A 19,449-nucleotide genomic window follows, 5' to 3' on the forward strand; every position below is an offset into this window, starting at 1 on the left:
TGAAAGTCTTGGGAGACCTTGTATTCCCAAAGGAATTACAAAAAGTAGCACACCAGTGACTGCTCTTAATCCCCACCCATCAGAAGAAGGCACCATTCTTCTTACATGGCCAAGTGGTTACATGTCCACATGAACAGAGAAAGTACAAGAAGAAAAGCCTAGCCGAAGTCAACATTCAGATCAAGAGGCGTCTGCCAACTGTTGAGTCCCTACTTATTTATCAGGAAATACAAACGGTTTCAAAACATCTTTATATCTTCAGGAGAAGAATATTAAAAAAAAAAAAAGAAAGAAAGCAATGACAACAACAAGAAACTTCGACTGGAAGAATTTTCCAGGTTTCCAGTCCCTCTATTATCTGTTCTTGTGTAGAGCCAAAAAAAATACTGTCACCAAGTTAAGAGAATAACAGCCTTTGTTTATGTCTGAATGAATTTGTGCCAGAATAGTAAATATGCTATTGTCTTTTGTTTTTGTCTTCGGTGAAAGTGGGGTAGAAAGTCTAGACAATGGCAGAACCAGGGGGGCACATGCATAGGAATGCCATTCTGGGGGTTTGAAGTTTCACTGGGATACAAATTATTTTCACAGCCACTAACTATAGTCAGGGCTCTGGAGTAAAGTAATTCCCATTCTTGACATCCACTCTGGAAGCATCTAAGGGAAAAAGCACACATCGTCTTTCATGCTCATTGCTTGTATTAAGCAATATAAATCAAAATGCTTATTCCCAAGAGATAAGAAAGACCTTGTCACAATGCCCGGCACAGAGTAGCCCCTCTATCACCATTTGGTTTCTTTCTTCCTTATTTCTGTTTAACTCCATCAGGCAAAAATATTTTCCCTAAAAGAGACACAACAATGTTCAAAAATGCCATTTCGAGGGCCAGGATAAACAAACTTTGCAGAGAAGTTTCAGATGTAGGCTTTTGTTTCCAGAACTAGAGGTAGTGCCAAGGAGTGACTTATGGGACTTCAGTCCCCAATAATCTCCATCAATCCTCAGAACCCCATCAGAATAAATAAACTCTTCAAATAAAAGCAGCCATATTGTTATGAAATCTAGCTTCGGGAGAAGTCTCCTTCCCGCCAGGTTGAAACCCTGAAGGCACTCTCATCGATACTGGGGTGCTGCCACTGTCCAAAATCATTACCTAATCAAAGTACCATTTACTTTTCCTTCTATTAGAGGAAGCAAAGCCAAGTAGAAAGAATAAAGCTTGGCAGCTGGGCAGGCCTGGGTTTAAATACCAGCCCCTTTATTCATTAATGGAAGAGTTTAGGGAAATACTAAACCTAAATCTGAAATTGCCGTCATGCAAAAGGCACTGAGATTACCCAGTGAACCTGGAGACACAAATCTCAGTACGCTGATGTCAAGACCAGGCAAGATGATCTCCATACAGCGCCCGGCACATGTTAGCACCAAGTGATTGCCCAGTACACAGCTCCCTGCACCAGCACTAGCCTCCCTCCTTTGTTGTACTGATGCAAAATCCCTGACATTATGGGATCTCCTCTGTTAAGGTAGAAAAAGAGAAAAAATGGCTGAAAAACAACATCACGGCTATAACAACTGGGATTATATTTTGAGGAGTGTTCATACATCCCCAAGCAAAGGGATTTTCTATTTTACGAATGATTTGGAAAATTCAGCATCCTGTATAGAGATCGCGGAGTTCTAGGAATGTGTGTTCTCCCCTTTCAATCTCAGGGAGCTACCAGTTCTGGGCAGAGAGTAAACACCTCTGCTTCTGTTCAGCTCTCTTTTCTTTATGCTGCACCCCAGCTAAAGAGCGCTCAGGGAAGAATTATGTTACCCTCTCCGAGTTGCTATAACAACACTGTTGCCAAAATAGCAGGCACTCTGCAGGAGTCAGAATAGCCTCTTACAGGTATTATATGACTTCTGCTCCTGGCACCTCCTCTGTTGCCTGTTAAGGGGCCTGGTTGGGGCAGCCAGGGACCACCAGAGTCACATACTAGCTAAGGAGATGGAGAGGGGCTTTGAAAATTGCTGGGCCTTTCACATCCACAGAATCCCAAGGGCCTGGGTTTCAGATCTTCTGAAGATTCCTCTCACTATGCGGGAACAAAATGATGCCTTGATACTATTTGGAGAACGATGTAGTGTCTGTTTCATGAAGTTGAGTTCTTTTCCTAAATAATGAGTATTTCAGGGCAGTAAAAAGAATCTTGTCTGGTTCTGAAAACGTATAAACCTGCTACCTGGGAGAAAATAGGAACTAAACCTTCAGATCAAGAGAGGATATTCAAACAGACGATGGCCAGACCACGGATGACCATAGAACACCGACCTCCAAACTCTACGGCAACCAGTCCAGGGAGCCAGAATGCAACCTGGGCAGCAATCAGCCCAGAAAGGGCAGGAATTGATGAACAACTGACAGATTTCCTATTTTTCGTCTCTGGGTCCAACTCAGTATAAGCCAAATATGCTCCCCAAATCGATCACATAAGATGCTCTGCTTCTAATTAGCCCGTCTCCAGCTCCTCTATGCCAACAACTTCCCATGAAAGCATATCTGAAGACGTCTCTCTTTTATAAAGACGTGTTTATTTGAAAGAGAAAGAGAGAGAGAGAGAGAGAGAGAGAGAGAGAGAGAGAGAGAGAGAGAGACGAGCACACGCGTGTGCGCATGCGCAAAAGTGGGGGAAGGGCAGAGGAACGGAATCCTCAAGCAGACTCCCTGCTGAGCGCAGAGCCCTAAGCGGGGCTGGATCTCACGACCCTGAGATCGTGACCCCCGCCGAAACCAAGAGTCAGAGGCTTAACTAACGGAGATACCCAGGTGCCCCATCCTCTTTTTTTTTAAGCGAGAAACTTTCCCACTCCCCTGCCTGCTTTTGAGCCTCTGCCAGAGGGAAGTGGTAGAAGCTGACTCTTGCTAGAGCAAACGAATAAATAGCCTACATTCTCACTTGGGTGTGTTTTTTTTTTTTTTTTTTTTTTTTTTTTTTTTTTTGCTTATTTCCATAAGATTGACCTGTTTGTTTTTGTTAGACCCGGGGGACTAACAGGATCATATTTTATGATTTGCAATGCTAAGGACTATGGGAATTTAAGCAATATAATACCACCCTTGAGGCCTCTGGGCAACCTTACAGTCTGCCCAAAATGTGTCCTCAGCGAACTTCCATACTCATTAAACCCATCTCCAACTGTCCTCCGTCCACTTCGTAGCTCCAACCATAACACAGAATTGCTTACAGTCACAGAGTGAACGACCATTCCAGTTTGCCCAGAACTGTCTTGTTTTTAGCAATGAAAGCACTCTACCCGAGGAAAGCACTCAGCTCTGGGTAAAAGGGACAGTTGGTCACTCCATGAGACTCTCCAGCGTGCCCCAGCGTTCTAAGACTGGGCCACTGCGGATGCAATTCACTCTGCCAGGAATCTTCTTTCTCACTACCGACAGGAAATCAACCTGGTGAACTCCCCTCAACCTGCCAAGCCCCTGCCTCAATGCCTGCTCCCAGGCTAAGCCTCTTTGACAATGGCCCACCCTCAGGCCCAAGCAGGTGACCTCGCCCTCCTCCATGCCAGGCTCCAGCTCCCATATATCCTTGTACGTATCATGTAGCACAGAGCTGATGTGGTTACATAGCGACTTCCTTGCAGGCAGGTGCTGTATCGTGTTCCTCTTTGTGTCTCCTCACGATCATCACCATAGCAAGCCAGTGTTTGTCTGTTTCATGAATAAACGTACTCATGGCTGATTAAATGGCTTAGCTATTATGTATTTACCTATGTCATATAGTTATAATTATTGACTACTGAATTACTGAATATTAACTAATTATTTATTAATGAGTTAAATTGATCCTTACCAAAAAATCCAAAAGCTCTCGAGTGAACTGAAGGTGGAGCCTCTCCATACGCAAAAGTTGGGTGCCTCACAGAAAATACAGTCGTCAATCCAGTTCAGTTACCCAGATTATTTACCTACCTCAATCTGCGTGGTGTTGTCCTGCCCATCGTCCAGTAGCAGGTCTGTGAAACCTCTGGGCTCTGGGGAGTCTTGGCCCATGCTTGCTCGGTTAGAGTCAGCTGCCTTGAGAGAATCCAAGCTCCTTTTCCACCGGTGGCTGAATGCATGTGTGTCCACTTCCATTTCCTCATCTGCTTGCGGGAAGACCTGAGCAACTTGGTATTGCCCATCTGTTTGAACAAGAAATAAAATAATGAGTTACCACTTGTTATGAGTCATACACATGCTAACTAATAGAGCAGAACAATAATTTTGCCCAGTCATGAAGATAGGAAACTAACTCCTAACAGGCAAATCTGTTTAATTGTAATATTTTGAGTTGGGATGAACATCTCTGCGTAGAATGCAATTTTAAAACACACCATAAGCCGTGGCAATGGTTAATGTGCAGATCCAGCAGAGTCCCTGAAACAGATGTGCAGCCCTAAAGCAACGCATTTTTATTCTTTCCCCTCCCCGCCCTCCAAACACACACTTCATAAACATTGTCTAGTTGTTCGGAGAAAATAAGCTACAATCCAAACAAAGGAATGAAACCTAGTGACTCTTAGCACATTTGAAAAAAAAATAAGTCAGACGTTATTAACTTGTGAGTGTATATTCCCCTCACACAAGTTCTGCTGGGCAGCAGAGAGGTAACAATGTATTTGAATGTGTTAAATAATATATGGAATGATCTTTGTGTAAATGTGCTAACTGCCTTGTAGTTCACCAGTCAGATTTGGTTCATGGCCTACCTCATTTAATAAGTAACACCTTCAGGAAGCATCACAAAGGCTCTTGTTCATTTGTGCAGTTCTCACCTTGGACTCTTGGCAGGGTGGTGAAGGATGACAGTGATAGGCACTTAGAGAATGGATGGGAAAGCAAAGAGACCAAATCACAAAGGTATTTTAAAGCCATCAGCAGGGACTGGCCTTGCTGACCCAGCTCATCCTACTACTACAGGAGGGAAAATAAGATGTAATCATTACTCCCAGTCTTTCATTTCAGTAGGTCAGTAGGAGGAGGTGTATCACAAGTATGGGAAATTCAGTTTCTGACCAAGAAGAACAGCCTTCTTCTATGCAACTATTACCCAAAGATATGAATTGACAGCCTTTATAACTAGCAGGATACAGGTTCAAAAAGGGCTAAGAGAGCAGTGATTTAATTATAGCTGTGATGTTGAAGGTTGCCTTCAATAGGAGAACATTCCAAGAAACGAAAATGTATTTAATGTGACTTATAATACCATTGTATCAGCTACTTAGAACTCTAATAACTAAATTAAGGTTACCACTACTAATCACACACAAATGGTCTAAAATATTTCCCTTTCCGCATCGGGCTCCCTGTTCCTTGGGAGCCTGCTTCTCCCTCTGCCTCTCTCTTTCTCTCTCTGTCTCTCATGAATAAATAAATAAAATCTTTAAAAAAAAAGGGGGCACCTGGGTGGCTCAGATGGTTGAGCGTCTACCTTTGGCTCAGGTCATGATCCCGGGGTCCTGGGATCGAGTCCCGCATCGGGCTCCCTGTTTCTTGGGATCCTCCTTCTCCTTTTGCCCCCTCTCTCTCGTGTCTCTCATGAATAAATAAATAAAATCTTAAAAAAATAAAAAAATAAAAAATAATTTCCTTTTCAACTCAGAAAGGTGCTAATAATTCTTCTAGACAGGAAGGATATCCTTTGGTTTCACCATGAACTTAAAAGGTCTCTCACTGCTTCATGCCTTGGCAGATACAGCCCAGAGAAAAATAGCACCATAGTATTGGTGATCTAGACTTTAACTTGGGCTCACAGAATATTAGAGCTTAAATGAACCATGAAGACAGAAAAAGCCAAGAGCTCCACAAAGAAAGACCCAAGAGCCAGAGAAATGTTAGCACCATGCACAATTCACAGAATTGTTGTAAGGCTGAAAAATCTCATGTTACATAAAGGGTTGATTATGTTCCCCCCTGACACACACAGTAAATGTTCAATAATTATGTCTAATGAGGATCACCATCACTATAGAAAAGTGTTTCTTTTTTAATGCTGTTGTCCCACTGGCCGTTGAATGGTGCTGAATAAATGTCTGTTGACTGACGGATGGATAAATGAACGGTTGACAGTCTCTGTGGGGCAAGAGTGATTGGACCAGTCAGAATTAATGGAAGAAATATGGTACGAGGATTCAAAAGACTGGGGGTGGAATTTTTTGTTAGGTTTCCTGGATATGGGGTCTAACATAATTTACAAAATTCTGTGCTTTGGTTGCCCTATATTTTAAACGGGAATGAAAATATCTTACCTGCAAAAGCAGACAGCTTTTTCTGAGGATATGTCAGGCTCTAAGACCTATGAGTCTAGGCAAAGCTACATAAAACAATTTTATTTGCTTTATTTATATATCCTGCCTCATTACCAAAAATATATGAGGCAGCTTACAACAAAAGTAAGCTATAAAGTTTTATAATAATCAGATAAGACCTGCTAGCCCAACAGTTAGGTTAACTTTAAAGGTGTGCATTTGTCCTGCACTAAGGGTGGTGACCCTCTGAATACAAATAATCATATCAGAACCACTGAAAATCTATACAGAATTCTTGTTAGAATGTCAATCTAGGTACGAAATGTAGCCAGTATAATGCAGTTAATAGATTAGATGCTCCTGGATTTAAAAATGGTTTTTAAAAAGAATCACACAAAGGGAACAGCAGAGGTTTGTCATTCCTCTAAAACGTAAATCAGGAAGTCTACCTAAAACTTCAAAGAAGTAATCTTTATTAAAATCTTCAAAACAGAATTTTCAAAACAACTCTGGGTTTCTTAGAAACAGTCCATGCTGCTGGATATTAACTGCCTGATATTCCCCCTGCCCTAAAAAAAAGCAGTGTTGTATAATTTTTTTCTCTCTTGCTTCATGGTCACATTAACAGCAATTACAGCTGTTGATTGGTTTGCTTCCATTATGGACATGCTTGCTCCTCCTAGAATTTGCTACCTTCAACTTTATAAACCTGTCTCTTGATTACTTGCTGGTTCTCATATTTACAAAGAGTAAACAGGATCTAAGGAAGGAACTGAGGGGTTTTTTAATAAGAAAATTTGTGAGATTTAAGGCTTGGCTTCTGTGAGTTTTCTTTTGGTCGCTAGTTTAGATCTAATTATTTTTCTCTGGTTGTGTTATGAATAATAAGAGGAAACATTCCTATATGCTCATAATTCAGTACTCCATGGTTCATCAAGACTGGAGTATGAAATTGGCTTAGATTTTGATCCCATTTCAGAATGATTTTTAGACAAGATAAAACAAGTCAAGAATGAATGTTTTACAGAAATAAAGACTGAGAAAAATTGGCAAAACCACAGCATGGTTATCTACATTGTAAATTATTCCTATGCACTTCATGTGCTTTCAAACTCATAAAAATATTTTAAATTATTCTTTAAATCACCACCAAAACGAATTACTCAGAAGCAAGCTAAAGGGTTATAAGTAATATAATTTTTCCCTTCCCAGCTGTAGTGAAAACAAAAGCAACAGGAGGGACCTTTGAGTAGTCTGGCTGAACAGATTGTTTGCTTTCTGTCCACTGTATGTTAATTAAACCACTGATGGAAAACTTTCAAAGATAATTTTCTCCAACATATTTTGCTGTAGTTGTTAATCACATAGCTCATGGAAATATTAAATATATCTAAAGACTCCCGTTTGAATATGGTAGAAAGCTCACAGACATATTTCTGTATATATGTAATATATAAATTGTTCTTACACATTCTTGAGATATTTTATTTGCTTAAAAGAGCAGATACACTATTACTGAAGAAGGTACTTCATTACATTCTAAATAGAACATTGTTATGAAACCCAATAATGTCTAGTTAATCTGAGAGTAAAAATAAGAAACTCATGTGTATCCTCATATTATTCTTTGCAAACCTTGCAAGTCTCTTTTGTGCCATTATATACTGTAAAGTAATTTAAAATAAAAACAAAAAAAAAAACTGTGCTGGGCATGTTCATATTTGTGTCTTATCTGAATGATTTTATTAAAATAGCTTACATTTAACCAATAGTTACATGTTTAACCATTGTTATATGTTGAAACCATCTTTAACAGTATTTCTTGTGTCTTGCATACAAATCATACACACGATACATGCCAAACCACCAAGAAATGTACATAAATTGACATGCATCTTATGTAATTGGGACCCATCTGTATACCTTTTGACAAGCATTTTGGTCTATACTTTACAAGTGAACCAAATCACCCCTGTGAGTCCTCTGCAGAAACATTAAGACTGTTCACTGCAAACAGATTTTGCTGGCTAGATTAATCTGAGAATAGATGAGAATAGATGAAATGATCTGGTTGAGGTAGGCTCCTAAATGTGGCTTTGCATCCTAATCTATTGTGGAAGTGAAGATGAAATTTTATACAAATGGTTATATCCTTGGTTATGTCCAATAATGAAATGACTACACAGTGGATTTGAGGTTTTGTCTGACAGCATCAGAGTAAGATAGCTCCAGAAAAGAAACCATACGGAGTGTTCTGTTGAGAGATAGTAAAGGGTTTCAGTAGGCCTAGATGTCACAGTCTTTTTAAACTTCCCACGTGATTATTTGAGCCCCATTGTTTGAGAACCACTGCCCTGTGCTCTAGCCCCAATGTTGACCCATGCCTTAGGGCATGTCCTCTCATCTCTTGCCTCCTATCTGATCTTTTTGTCTTCAAACTCTTCCTTCTCCAATCTTTTTTCCATCTGCTACCAGAGATACCTTTCAAAGTTATTTACTTCTCTCTTCTGATTAAAACCTCTAATGGCTCCTTACCACCCATCTCCTTTACCACCGATAAACACTCCATGCTCTTGTTCCAACCACTCTTCCCTCTCTTTGCAGCCCCACCCCATCATGCCCCATGCTCCCATCATGTAGAATTTCTCAATTATCTCTTTACTTGCCATGACCTTTGCGTGGAGGAAAACTCTTTTTCACCCCAGACTCTGGGAAATCTCACAATTCCTTAAAGATCTAGCTCAAATATTCTCTTGTTAAATGAAGTTACCCTTTACTCCCCTGGGAGAGCTAATTGAGGTTTTTGTCATAATCCAATACTTCTCTTTACCTAACTCTTTAAACACTCTTCTGCCTATCTCCACTTGAATGTACGATTTTGCAGAAAAGAGTTAACTCAGCAGGCCCTTCACTAGGTTGGCCCTTGGCTAAGCGTCTGGAAAACTTAGATTTAGGGAATTTTCCTGCTATTCTCTAACAGATAAGAGTGGCTCACTATGGCTAAACTGTTTGAGCAAACAATATGGTTTATGCTGAACACGTGCCTTCCTTCTGGGAGTCTGGACTCTTGGTACCTGCTAGATAGAAGGTGGTTATGTGAACAGCTCCCAGTAAAAACACTGGCTGCTGAGTTTCTAACGAACTTCCCTGGTTGATAATATTTTATCTGCATCATCACGGCTTGTTGCTGGAAAAATTAAATGTGTCCTATGTGCTCCGGCTGGAGAGGACTCTTGGAAACTTGCCCTAGTTTCTCCCAGACATTGCCCCAAGTGTCTTTTCTCTTCGTGGATTTTGGTTTGTATCTTTTTGCTGTAATAAATCATAGCCATGAGCACAACTATATGCTGAGTTGTCTGAGTCCTCCTAGCATATCACCAAACCTGGGGCCGGCGTAGGAAGACTCCTGACACACAGATATTTCAGATCTGAGACTCTATCTTATTTACATCTTTTGTCGCATCATTATAAGCATGGGCATTGACATATAGTAGTATCTAAAATCTTCTGAATAACAAATGAATGAATAAGCGAATGAATGATTGACCAAGTTGCTGCTCATCTGAGACATAGTCTTAAAAGATTATGTGCGTAATCTCTTATCTAACTTAAGATTTTAACCACCTTCCTGAGTAGCCAGATAAAAGGGTGGAAGAAAGAGAAAACTATGGGAAAACAAATCTACAACAGCTTTTATTTATCTGACATGAGTTTGACTCAAAAATAGCTCACTGGCCAGTTGGGTGATGTTCAGCAACATTTATGGTTGCAGTTTATCATCTTGGTTCTTTTTGGTTAACGAAGTCCATAAGAAACTCAACACATGTCTTTGAAGAATGCAGGCATGGCCCAGTGAGTTTGAAAAGTTATGAAGTAGATGCAACAAGGACAATTTTAACTTAAAATAGGTGGAGAATTACTCTACAAGTGTGAAGCATTAATAGTTTTCTAATTTTACTATTAAATAAAATAATCAAACTTTTAAATTTTATACAGAAAGATGGAATCCTATGGAAAACATTCTTAGCTTTACGAACAATCATGAATGAGATTTAAGACAAGTTTAAGGCAGTGCCACATATTTACTAAAGTATTAAAAATAAATACAAAGAATAAAACTTTGTTAACAGTTATAAAAGAGGTGTTTATGCATGGATTATGAATTCATAATAATCATACTAATATTGATAATAAAAACTAAACTAAATTTGGGGTTAATTAAATATGATGCACTGTTCTAAACATCTGCATACATTAATGTGTTTGGCATGTACTATTATTAAATTGTCTTACATAAGAGAAAATCGATGCATTATGAGGTGGTAAGTGATAGACTAGGAAAGTAACCAGAGCTGGATCCAGAGGCTTGGTAGATATCTGCCTCTGATTAATCTTTTTGGGGGGTCAATTTAGCTATCTGTCACAAACCTTGATGACATGACACAAAGAAACAAGCTAAAAGGGAAAAAAATAAATTAGACAAAATGTGCTATTGAAAATAGCAAAAATCTGGAAAAAATCTAGCATGTGAAAGCAGAAAAGGAATACAATAGCCCATCAAGTTGACTGTCGATGGGAGGAAATGAAATAATGCTAATGTACAAACAGAGCAGAAAGTAACAGCACATTAATATTGATTATATTTTTTATTATATCTTGAAATGGGAAGTGCTTGAAAATAAATCATTGACCTTTTTTGTTGAGGATTTTCTGTTAACTACCTAATAGAAATTTGAAAGAAAAACTGAATTCCTTCAAGTAGATTTCACATGTTTTACTGGGATGATAACCTCCTGTTTCATAATAAAAAAGATGATTATCAAAGAACTCTGACCATCTGCTGATTTTTCAGATAAATCTGTCAGACTTAGAGAATAAAACTCATTTCCATATGAAACCTGTCTACAGGTTATAATAATCTACAAATAATCTATAAAGAGAGGAAATAGCATTTAATTAAATCTGAGAATCTATCGTTTAATAAGGTGTGTGAGATCTTCTGTAGAAAAGTTGCGTGAACCCAAAATCCACATGGAAATTTTAGGTATGCTATCTGTAAAATGAAAGGGGGCAGTTTTATAGCCTTTATGGTCCCTCCCAGCTATAAAAGTCTATCACTTACATATTTTAGGCTATTTGGAATCCTGTTAAATATTCAACATTTATTTTCAGGTTTACTCTTTAATTTGTGAAAATTCAAATAGTATGAGACTTTAGAGTCTCCACAGCACAGCCAAAAAAGTAAAGCTATTTGGTAAAAATACCTTAACACTTCTATTTATCATTAGCTATCCTAAACTACCCTTGCTGCCTGTATTCAGAATGCCTGTGTGTTTTTTTTAAGTTTTTATTTAAATTCTAGTTAGTTAACATATAGTGTAAATATTGGTTTCAGGAGTAGAATTTAGTGACTCATCACTTACATATAACACCCAGTGCTCCAGAACGGGTGATTTCAAAATAAGGTCTCTGCACTAAAAGCTAGGCCCCAATGCATGAAAAGTATAACTCTGCCTGCCAAGGGAGATGGAAAATTCTGTAAACAAGGACTAGTCATGGCCAATAGCTTCTCTGAAAAAAAAAAACTTGAATCTTTTGAGCCAGTCCAAGCCAGATGGAATCAATTGGCATAATTGTACCCAGTGTCAAACATTATGTCCAAATGCCTAGGGGCCCATATCACTGAGGGTCTTCTATTAAATTATAGCTACCAGATGTCTGATAAACTCAGTCTCACACTATACTGTCATCAGACCATATTCAGTTTGTGGGGTCAGACTCCACAATGGCCCAATGTTGAGCCCAGGCTGACTTAGCCAATGACCACAGATGACAGCCAATATATTCATTTCTATCAGACTGTTTTATAAATTTTATCTGATTTAAATCAAATCATACCATTATCAGAATGCCCCAAATTTCTATAGGTTAAATGCCCTCTAGAGATTTGTATGAACTTGGACAAGTGGTCAATAACACCTGCAATTTCCTCATCACAAAATTATCTTTATTGTTTGTTTGTTTTTTTTTTTAAGTTATAGCCCTAAGCTTATAAATATAAGGTTACTCTGGGCCTGCATTTTTATTAAAAGATGACTTTAGTTAGTGTAAAGCATTCCCTAGTCTTAGACTCAAACCCAGCAGTATTTTCTGAAATTTGACTAACTGTTCGTTAAAGCTCAACCTGAACAAATCAAGAGATTAACTGCACCTCCATTCCTTACTTGCCCCCAAATAATGAGCAATGCTTTCCATACACTCCAATGACTAAGGAACAAACTTAGATCTGGGCTCAGCCCTAAGGTGTGGTCTGTTCCCATTAGCTAGCCAGATATTAGTTGTTAAATGTTGAATACCATTCCTAGATAAAAATGAAAAGTACAACCACAAAATCTATACTTTTGAGTTCCCTGCTTTGTGCTAGGGTTGAAAATATAGGGGTAAACAAATACAGTCTCAAGAGACTCACTTTGAGGCTCAGTCATTACACGAAACACACAAACACAATAGAAAGCCATTTAAAAATGTCAGGCAGGGGCGCCTGGGTGGCTCCGTCCTTAAGCGTCGGCCCTTTGGCTCAGGTCATGGTTCCAGGGTCCTGGGATCAAGCCCCCCCTTAGGCTCCCTGCTCAGCGGGACGCCTGCTTCTCCCTCTCCCACTCCCTGCTTGTGTTCCCTCTCTCACTGTGTCTCTCTCTGTCAAATAAATAAAATCTTAAAAAATATTATATAAAAAAATTAAAATGTCAGGCAGGAAAATAAAAAGTCCTATTTTAGTTTTATATAAATTTAAAGACCAGCAGAACATCAAGATTAATGTTATGTGCACTTCTATTCAATTTTTTGATCTACAAAATGACAGTCATGTATGGTTTATTTGATTATATACAAATATATCTAACCTAATAAACTTTTTAAAGATCAGTCCCTCAATTTAAAAAAAAAAGGACAAATGTCATAAGTAGATAACCCACAGCAAAGAAAATATAAATACTAATAAATATGTTAAAGTATTTCACATTATAAAAAGTCAGAGAAATTCAACGTAATTCTTTCATATATTAAGTTCACAAAGATTTATTGTAAAACCGTACTTGCTGGTTTTTGATAGAGAATTGTTTTGAAGCAAGTATTGTACTCTCTAATATCGGTAGGTAGATTCAAATTTTAATAAAAATTTCATATTGGCAAATTTACAATCTGTAGCAAAAGTCTTCCACGATTTGATACTGTGGAAATATTCTGACATGCACTAAAAGATTTATGAATAAGTATAAAAAACTGTAATATGATTTGAACTAGGTAAAAGAAAAAACATACATATATACAAATACACGAAAGCAAAAAAAGAGAAAGAAGTACATTATAGTATTATCAGTGTTTTTTTCTATGTTATACAGGATGGAAGCAGCTAGGGTTTTTTTATCTGTTCTCATGGCATATCTTTATTTTACACATCTTCTACAATGTTTTACTTCTTTTTAAAAGATTTTTTAAATTTATTTTGAGAAGAGAGAGAGAATTCATGCACACTTGAGTGGGGATGGGGTAGAGAGGAGGGAGAGGGCGACTCCCCGCTGAAGGCAGAGCCCAACACAGGGCTCAGGTCTCACGACCCTGAGATCATGATCTGAGCTGAAATCAAGAGTCAGACGCTTAACTGACTCAGCCACCCAGGCGCCCCAAACAAAGCTGTTTTGTTTTGTTCGTTTGTTTGTTTGTTTTTAAGTAGGCTCCACACCCAGTGTGGATTCCAACATGGGGCGTGAACTCACAACCCTGATCGATCGATACCTGAGCTGATATCAAGAGTCAGACGCTTAACCGACTGAGCCGTCCAGGGACCCCAACAGTGTTTCACTTCTATAGCGAGGGGAAAAAAAAAAAAAAACACTTAAGTCTCTACTTTCTGATGTTCAAATCCAAATATTCTGACTTGGTGAAGTCTTTCATCACCACCAACATATCATTTTCCCAGGCAGAGTTATTTTAAAATGATCTCATAGAACTTTACTCAAACCTATTGCAGTTTTTTTCTCATAATTATTGATTTAATGCCATTTCTATACAAACGGCCATGAGCTTGTCCAGGAGAGTTTGTGCTCATTTCTGTTACTCTAATAAATGTTCAGTAAAACTGCCCAGGGTGTTCAGTCTGTTTGTCCCCCTGGGACATGTCAGGACATGGTTGGGGTGGTGACTTGGTGTTTTCCATCATGACAGGTCTTAAAATAATCTCACTTTTCTGCTTAAATTCTTAGCCTTGAATACTTAGGTATGTTGCGTCATTTCTTTCAAAAACTAGAAGCATCCATGCCAATTTCTATGAAATTTCCTATACTTTTCTAACCTATAAAAAGCTATATACGAACTTCATCAAATAAAATATGAGTGTTACAACACTCTAACTCCAAAATCTTTTAAAATATTTAGATAAATTTAATACAGTAAGAAAAAAGAATTTTTCCATTTATTCTATTTCTCACATTTGATTCATAAATTTAATGAAATATACCTTCATACGACCTTAGAACCACAAAGCAATGGGCAAAACTACATAGCTTTGATATCTCCAAATAACTTTACAGAAAAGTTCTTTCATGTTTTTTTTAAGATTTATTTATTTATTTACTTGACAGAGAGAAACACAGCGAGAGAGGGAACACAAGTGGGGGAGTGGGAGAGGGAGAAGCAGGCTTCCCGCGGAGCGGGGAGCCCGATGCTGGGCACCCGATGCGGGGCAGAAAAAGTTCTTTCAAAAAAGTCACAGGAAAAAGACTTATGCTTCTGAATATCAAAGACATTGTGAAGTAAGGATTCATAAATATTAGTTACAGCATAAACCATATAATTCTTTAAACAAAACCGATACTTTGTTATTTATGCTTAAATATGGAATACTTTATATACAAAGATGTCATTTCCTTCATTAAGTAGTTTTTGAGTATTTACTAGCTGATGACTTACATAATTCATCCATTTACCCAGGTCCCTCCCCTTATGATTAACTCAAACTAGTATTAGGGGTGAAATATTGAGATAGAAAAAAGTATATTCCAAACAGCCTCTATCACAAGAATGGGAACCTTTAAGCCAAAAATTGAGAAAATGATGGGAAATAGAAAGTTTGAACATTAGTGTAGTTTTTTTTAATTATGTTATGTTGATCACCATACATTACATCATTAGTTTTTGATGTAGTGTTCCATGATTCATTGTTTGTGCATAACACCCAGTGCTCCACGCAGAACGTGCCCTCTTTAATACCCATCACGAGGCTCCCCCATCCCCCCACCCCCCCGCCCCTCTAGAACCCTCAGTTTGTTTTAGTTAAGAAGTTTTGGTCTTTCACAAACTGTATCATACTTTTTTTTTTAAAGGTTTTATTTCTTTATTTGACAGAAAGAGATACAGCAAGAGAGGGAACAGAAGCAAGTGGAGTGGGAGAGGGAGAAACAGGCTTCCCGCTGAGCAGAGAGCCCAATGCGGGGCTCGATCCCAGGACCCTGGGATCATGACCTGAGCCGAAGGCAGATGCTTAACGACTGAGCCACCCAGGCGCCCCGCTTAAGAACTGAGCCACCCAGGCACCCCTGTATCATACTTTTAATACTATATTTTACTCCACTGAATTTGACAAGATTTTTTCACTTTTGTTTGAAAAAGAGACATACTTAAATTTAAATTTCAACTGCCATTCACTCAAATGGCAGTTTTAAAATAAAGTTTCAAGAATTTCTAAAATGTTATGAATGTCTGGATTTAGTCATTACTTTCCTAAATAACATTCCCTAATTAAATTGTGTGATTGCATATATTTTATGCTGATTATGCAATTCAACTAACATTGTAAATAAACCACAATCAACAAAATTACATTAAAAAGGAAAGTAAGACAGTGAAAACTGTACTAAAATTAGACTTAAATTTCTATGCTATATTCCTAAAATATACAAACCACAGTTGAGGATTAAGCTACCAAAGTGAGATAGAATCTACAGTAACCTTTCAATTCGTTAGAGATTAGCAGCATTCTGAGACTTTTACAGTCCAATTGCTTCATTCCCCGTCTTCCCTTGAATTCACCTTTTAGTAAATACTTTTACCCATACAAACAAATTGCAGATAAACTGCAAAGGTCTCTGCTTTAAGTACTTGCTACAATATACATTTATGTAAAACCTCCCTTCCACCAGTGTGCCGACTTTAGTACAAAACCCAGAAAAAAATCTGAATTTTATAAGATAATTAAAAATCTAAAACTTCCAGGGGCACCTGGCTCAGTCGGTTAAGCATCTGCCTTCGGCTCGGGTCATGATCCCAGGGTCCTGGGATGGAGCCCTGCATCGGGCTCACTGCCTCCTTCTGCCCCTCCCCTCGGCTTGTGCTCTCTCTTTCTCTCTCTCTCAAATAAATAAATAAAATTAAAAAAAAAAAACCCGAAAACTTTCATTATTGGGCAACTCCTCTTTGCCAGAGTACTACCAAACATTATATTGTATATCTTCACTAGCGCTCAGAACAATACTAAGGTAAGAATTCCTTACTTACAAATAAGCAATATCTGAAAACATGGATTTAAGAAAACTTGTTCCAGTTTAAAAAAATCCATAAATGATAGACTTTACACAATTTCCTTATAGTGAGTATCTCCCCATTTTACAAAAAAAAAATCATTTTTCATATAAAAGGGTGAATAACCCGAAGGGCTTTAAAATATTATTAAATTAAAATATTACCTTTCATCTAATATGGAAAATTAAATCATTAAACAGAAAATAGGAGAAAACTTAAAATACCTATTATTCTGTTCTAGGTGTAGGAGGCAGGGTTATCACCTCAGTGAATATCCTTCCTGGTGCTATTTCTCTGCATGTCTCCTCATGTCTTTGTCCAAAAATTGTGTGCACCTAAATGTGTACAGCTTATTTATTTCAGCACCATACACAAATATTTTCCCATGTTATTGGCTATATACATTTCATTAACAATTAATGCCTACATAAACTAATCCTCAACTGTTGAATTTTCAAGTTGATAGTAAAGCCTACATTTCTGTGAGCAGCCTCACTTCTTTTTCAGGAACAATTTCTGAAAGGGGGATTTGTACTCTGTTGCACTCAGACTGTTACCAGTTTAGCCACTCACCAGCACGACATGAAGATGGGTATCCTTTTTTTTTTTTTTTTTTTTGAGAGAGAGAGAAAGAGAGAGAGAGTGCACACATGCATGCGTGGGGTGGGGAGGGGCAGAGGGAGAGGGAGAGAATCTTAAGTGAGCTTAATGCTCAGCAGGGAGTCCAATGGGGGGGCGTGCTGTATCTAAAACCCCGAGATCATGACCTGAGTCTAAATCAAGAGTTGGACGTTTAATGGACTGAGACACCCAGGGGCCCCATGGTTTTCTATACTTTTCTTTTTAGCATATACCATTGGGAAACATACTTTGTAAGTGGAGAAACAAGCGTCTTCCCTTGAGAGGCTCTTTGTTAGAACATTATACTGTTGTTCTCTCCTGCTGCTATTGAAAAAATATGCACCTCTGTCAGACTCTGCCAATTATATCATAATAGCCTAGTGAATCTTCTGGAGAAATTGTCTTACCTACAGAAAGAAGTGTGCCATTCCTTTATCCCTCACCAGGAGATTTTTGTTTAACAGGCAAAATCCCTATTAAAGGACACATCAAATATTTTCTTTGATCCATTTCATCATCTATATTAGGCTATGGGATAAAATAATAGCATGTTACCTTTTGTACAGTAAGTTTTGAAACTTCATGAACATTTTTATAAATTCTACATTCTGTTAAGCATATCCTAGACATTTTTTTGTTTAATCATTTGTACTCAGAGTAAGCCATAGTAAACTGGATTTATATTCACAGACATCTAAATATGGCATTAATAAGCCAAAACTAATTTGAAAATTTGTTAATATAAATATTTTACACCTTTATCAAAAGGGCTAAAAATAGGGGGCACCTGGGCGGCTCAGTCGGTTGAGCATCTGCCTTTGGCTCAGGTCATGATCCCAACATCCTGGGGTTGAGCCCCGCATCAGGCTCCCTGCTCAGTGGAGAGCCTGCTTCTCCCTCTCCCTCTGCCTGCTTCTCTGCCTACTTGTGCTCTCTCTCTATCTCTGTCAAATAAATAAATAAAATCTTTAAAAAAAAAGGGCTAAAAATATTGGCTCAGAAAATAACAATCCTAAAAGCAATACAACACTAGACTTTAGCACTGAACAGGGAGAATATTAACATATTTTATCCTTTCCAAATTATATAATTTTGAGATGATGTCACATACTAAATTTTTCATTTTTAATATCTCTGTAGTATGGGTTAAAGTACGCTCGTCCTAAAATCCACTATAAGGTAAATATTCATTTTTGACACTTCAGATATAGCATTACACATTATTTCAGTCAATTCTCATGTATTATAAGTAACAGTAGTAGAATTATTTGATTTTGAGAGGAAAGTTTAGCTTTGATTTCTATAATTTACAAATGTTAAGGAGAAAAAAGTATGAATGATAGCACAAATGACAAAGTGGACAAAATATTAACATTTCGAATTTGGTTAAAAGATATACAAGACTTATTTGCATTATTCTTGCATCGTTTCTTAAATTAAAAGTATTTCCAAAAAAAAGCAACCCCCTCAAACTCATGCCTTTATAGCAACGTTCATAGCAATATTACATTAGCCAAAAGGCAGAAATAATACAAATATTTATCAGCTGAGTAGATAAATTATATATATACATATATATACACAAATATATACAATGAACTATTATTTAGCCATAAAAAGGAATGAAAATTTGGTAATCCGATATATGTTACAACATGGATGAACCTTGAAGATATTATGCTAAGTGAAATAAGCCCGACATAAAAGGTCAAATATTGTATGATTCTACATATTTGAGGTCCCTAGAGTAATCAAATTTATAGAGACAGAAAGTAGAGTACAAGTTACCAGAGACTGGAAGGAGAAAGTTCTTTAATGAGCACAGAACCTCATTTAGGAAAATAAAAATGTTCTGGTGACAGACAGTGGTGAAAGTTGTGTTGCAGAACATTGAGAATGTACTTAGTACCACTAAAAATGGTTGAAATGGTAAATTTTATGTTATGTATATTTTACCACATAAA

General features: G+C 37.7%; 1 protein-coding gene across 1 annotated transcript in view; it reads right to left on the reverse strand.

Annotated features, from left to right (window-relative positions):
• The window catches only part of PLXDC2 (plexin domain containing 2), a 469,728-nt gene that overhangs the window by 299,302 nt on the left and 150,977 nt on the right, over positions 1-19,449 (reverse strand). The window contains exon 2 of the mRNA XM_027592981.2: positions 3,972-4,183. Within this exon, the coding sequence (XP_027448782.1) occupies positions 3,972-4,183 (212 nt within the window). The remainder of the gene's footprint in view (positions 1-3,971; positions 4,184-19,449) is intronic.

The sequence above is a fragment of the Zalophus californianus genome, chromosome 9 (genome assembly GCF_009762305.2).
Source record: "Zalophus californianus isolate mZalCal1 chromosome 9, mZalCal1.pri.v2, whole genome shotgun sequence".
In the NCBI taxonomy this organism is placed as follows: Eukaryota; Metazoa; Chordata; class Mammalia; order Carnivora; family Otariidae; genus Zalophus; species Zalophus californianus.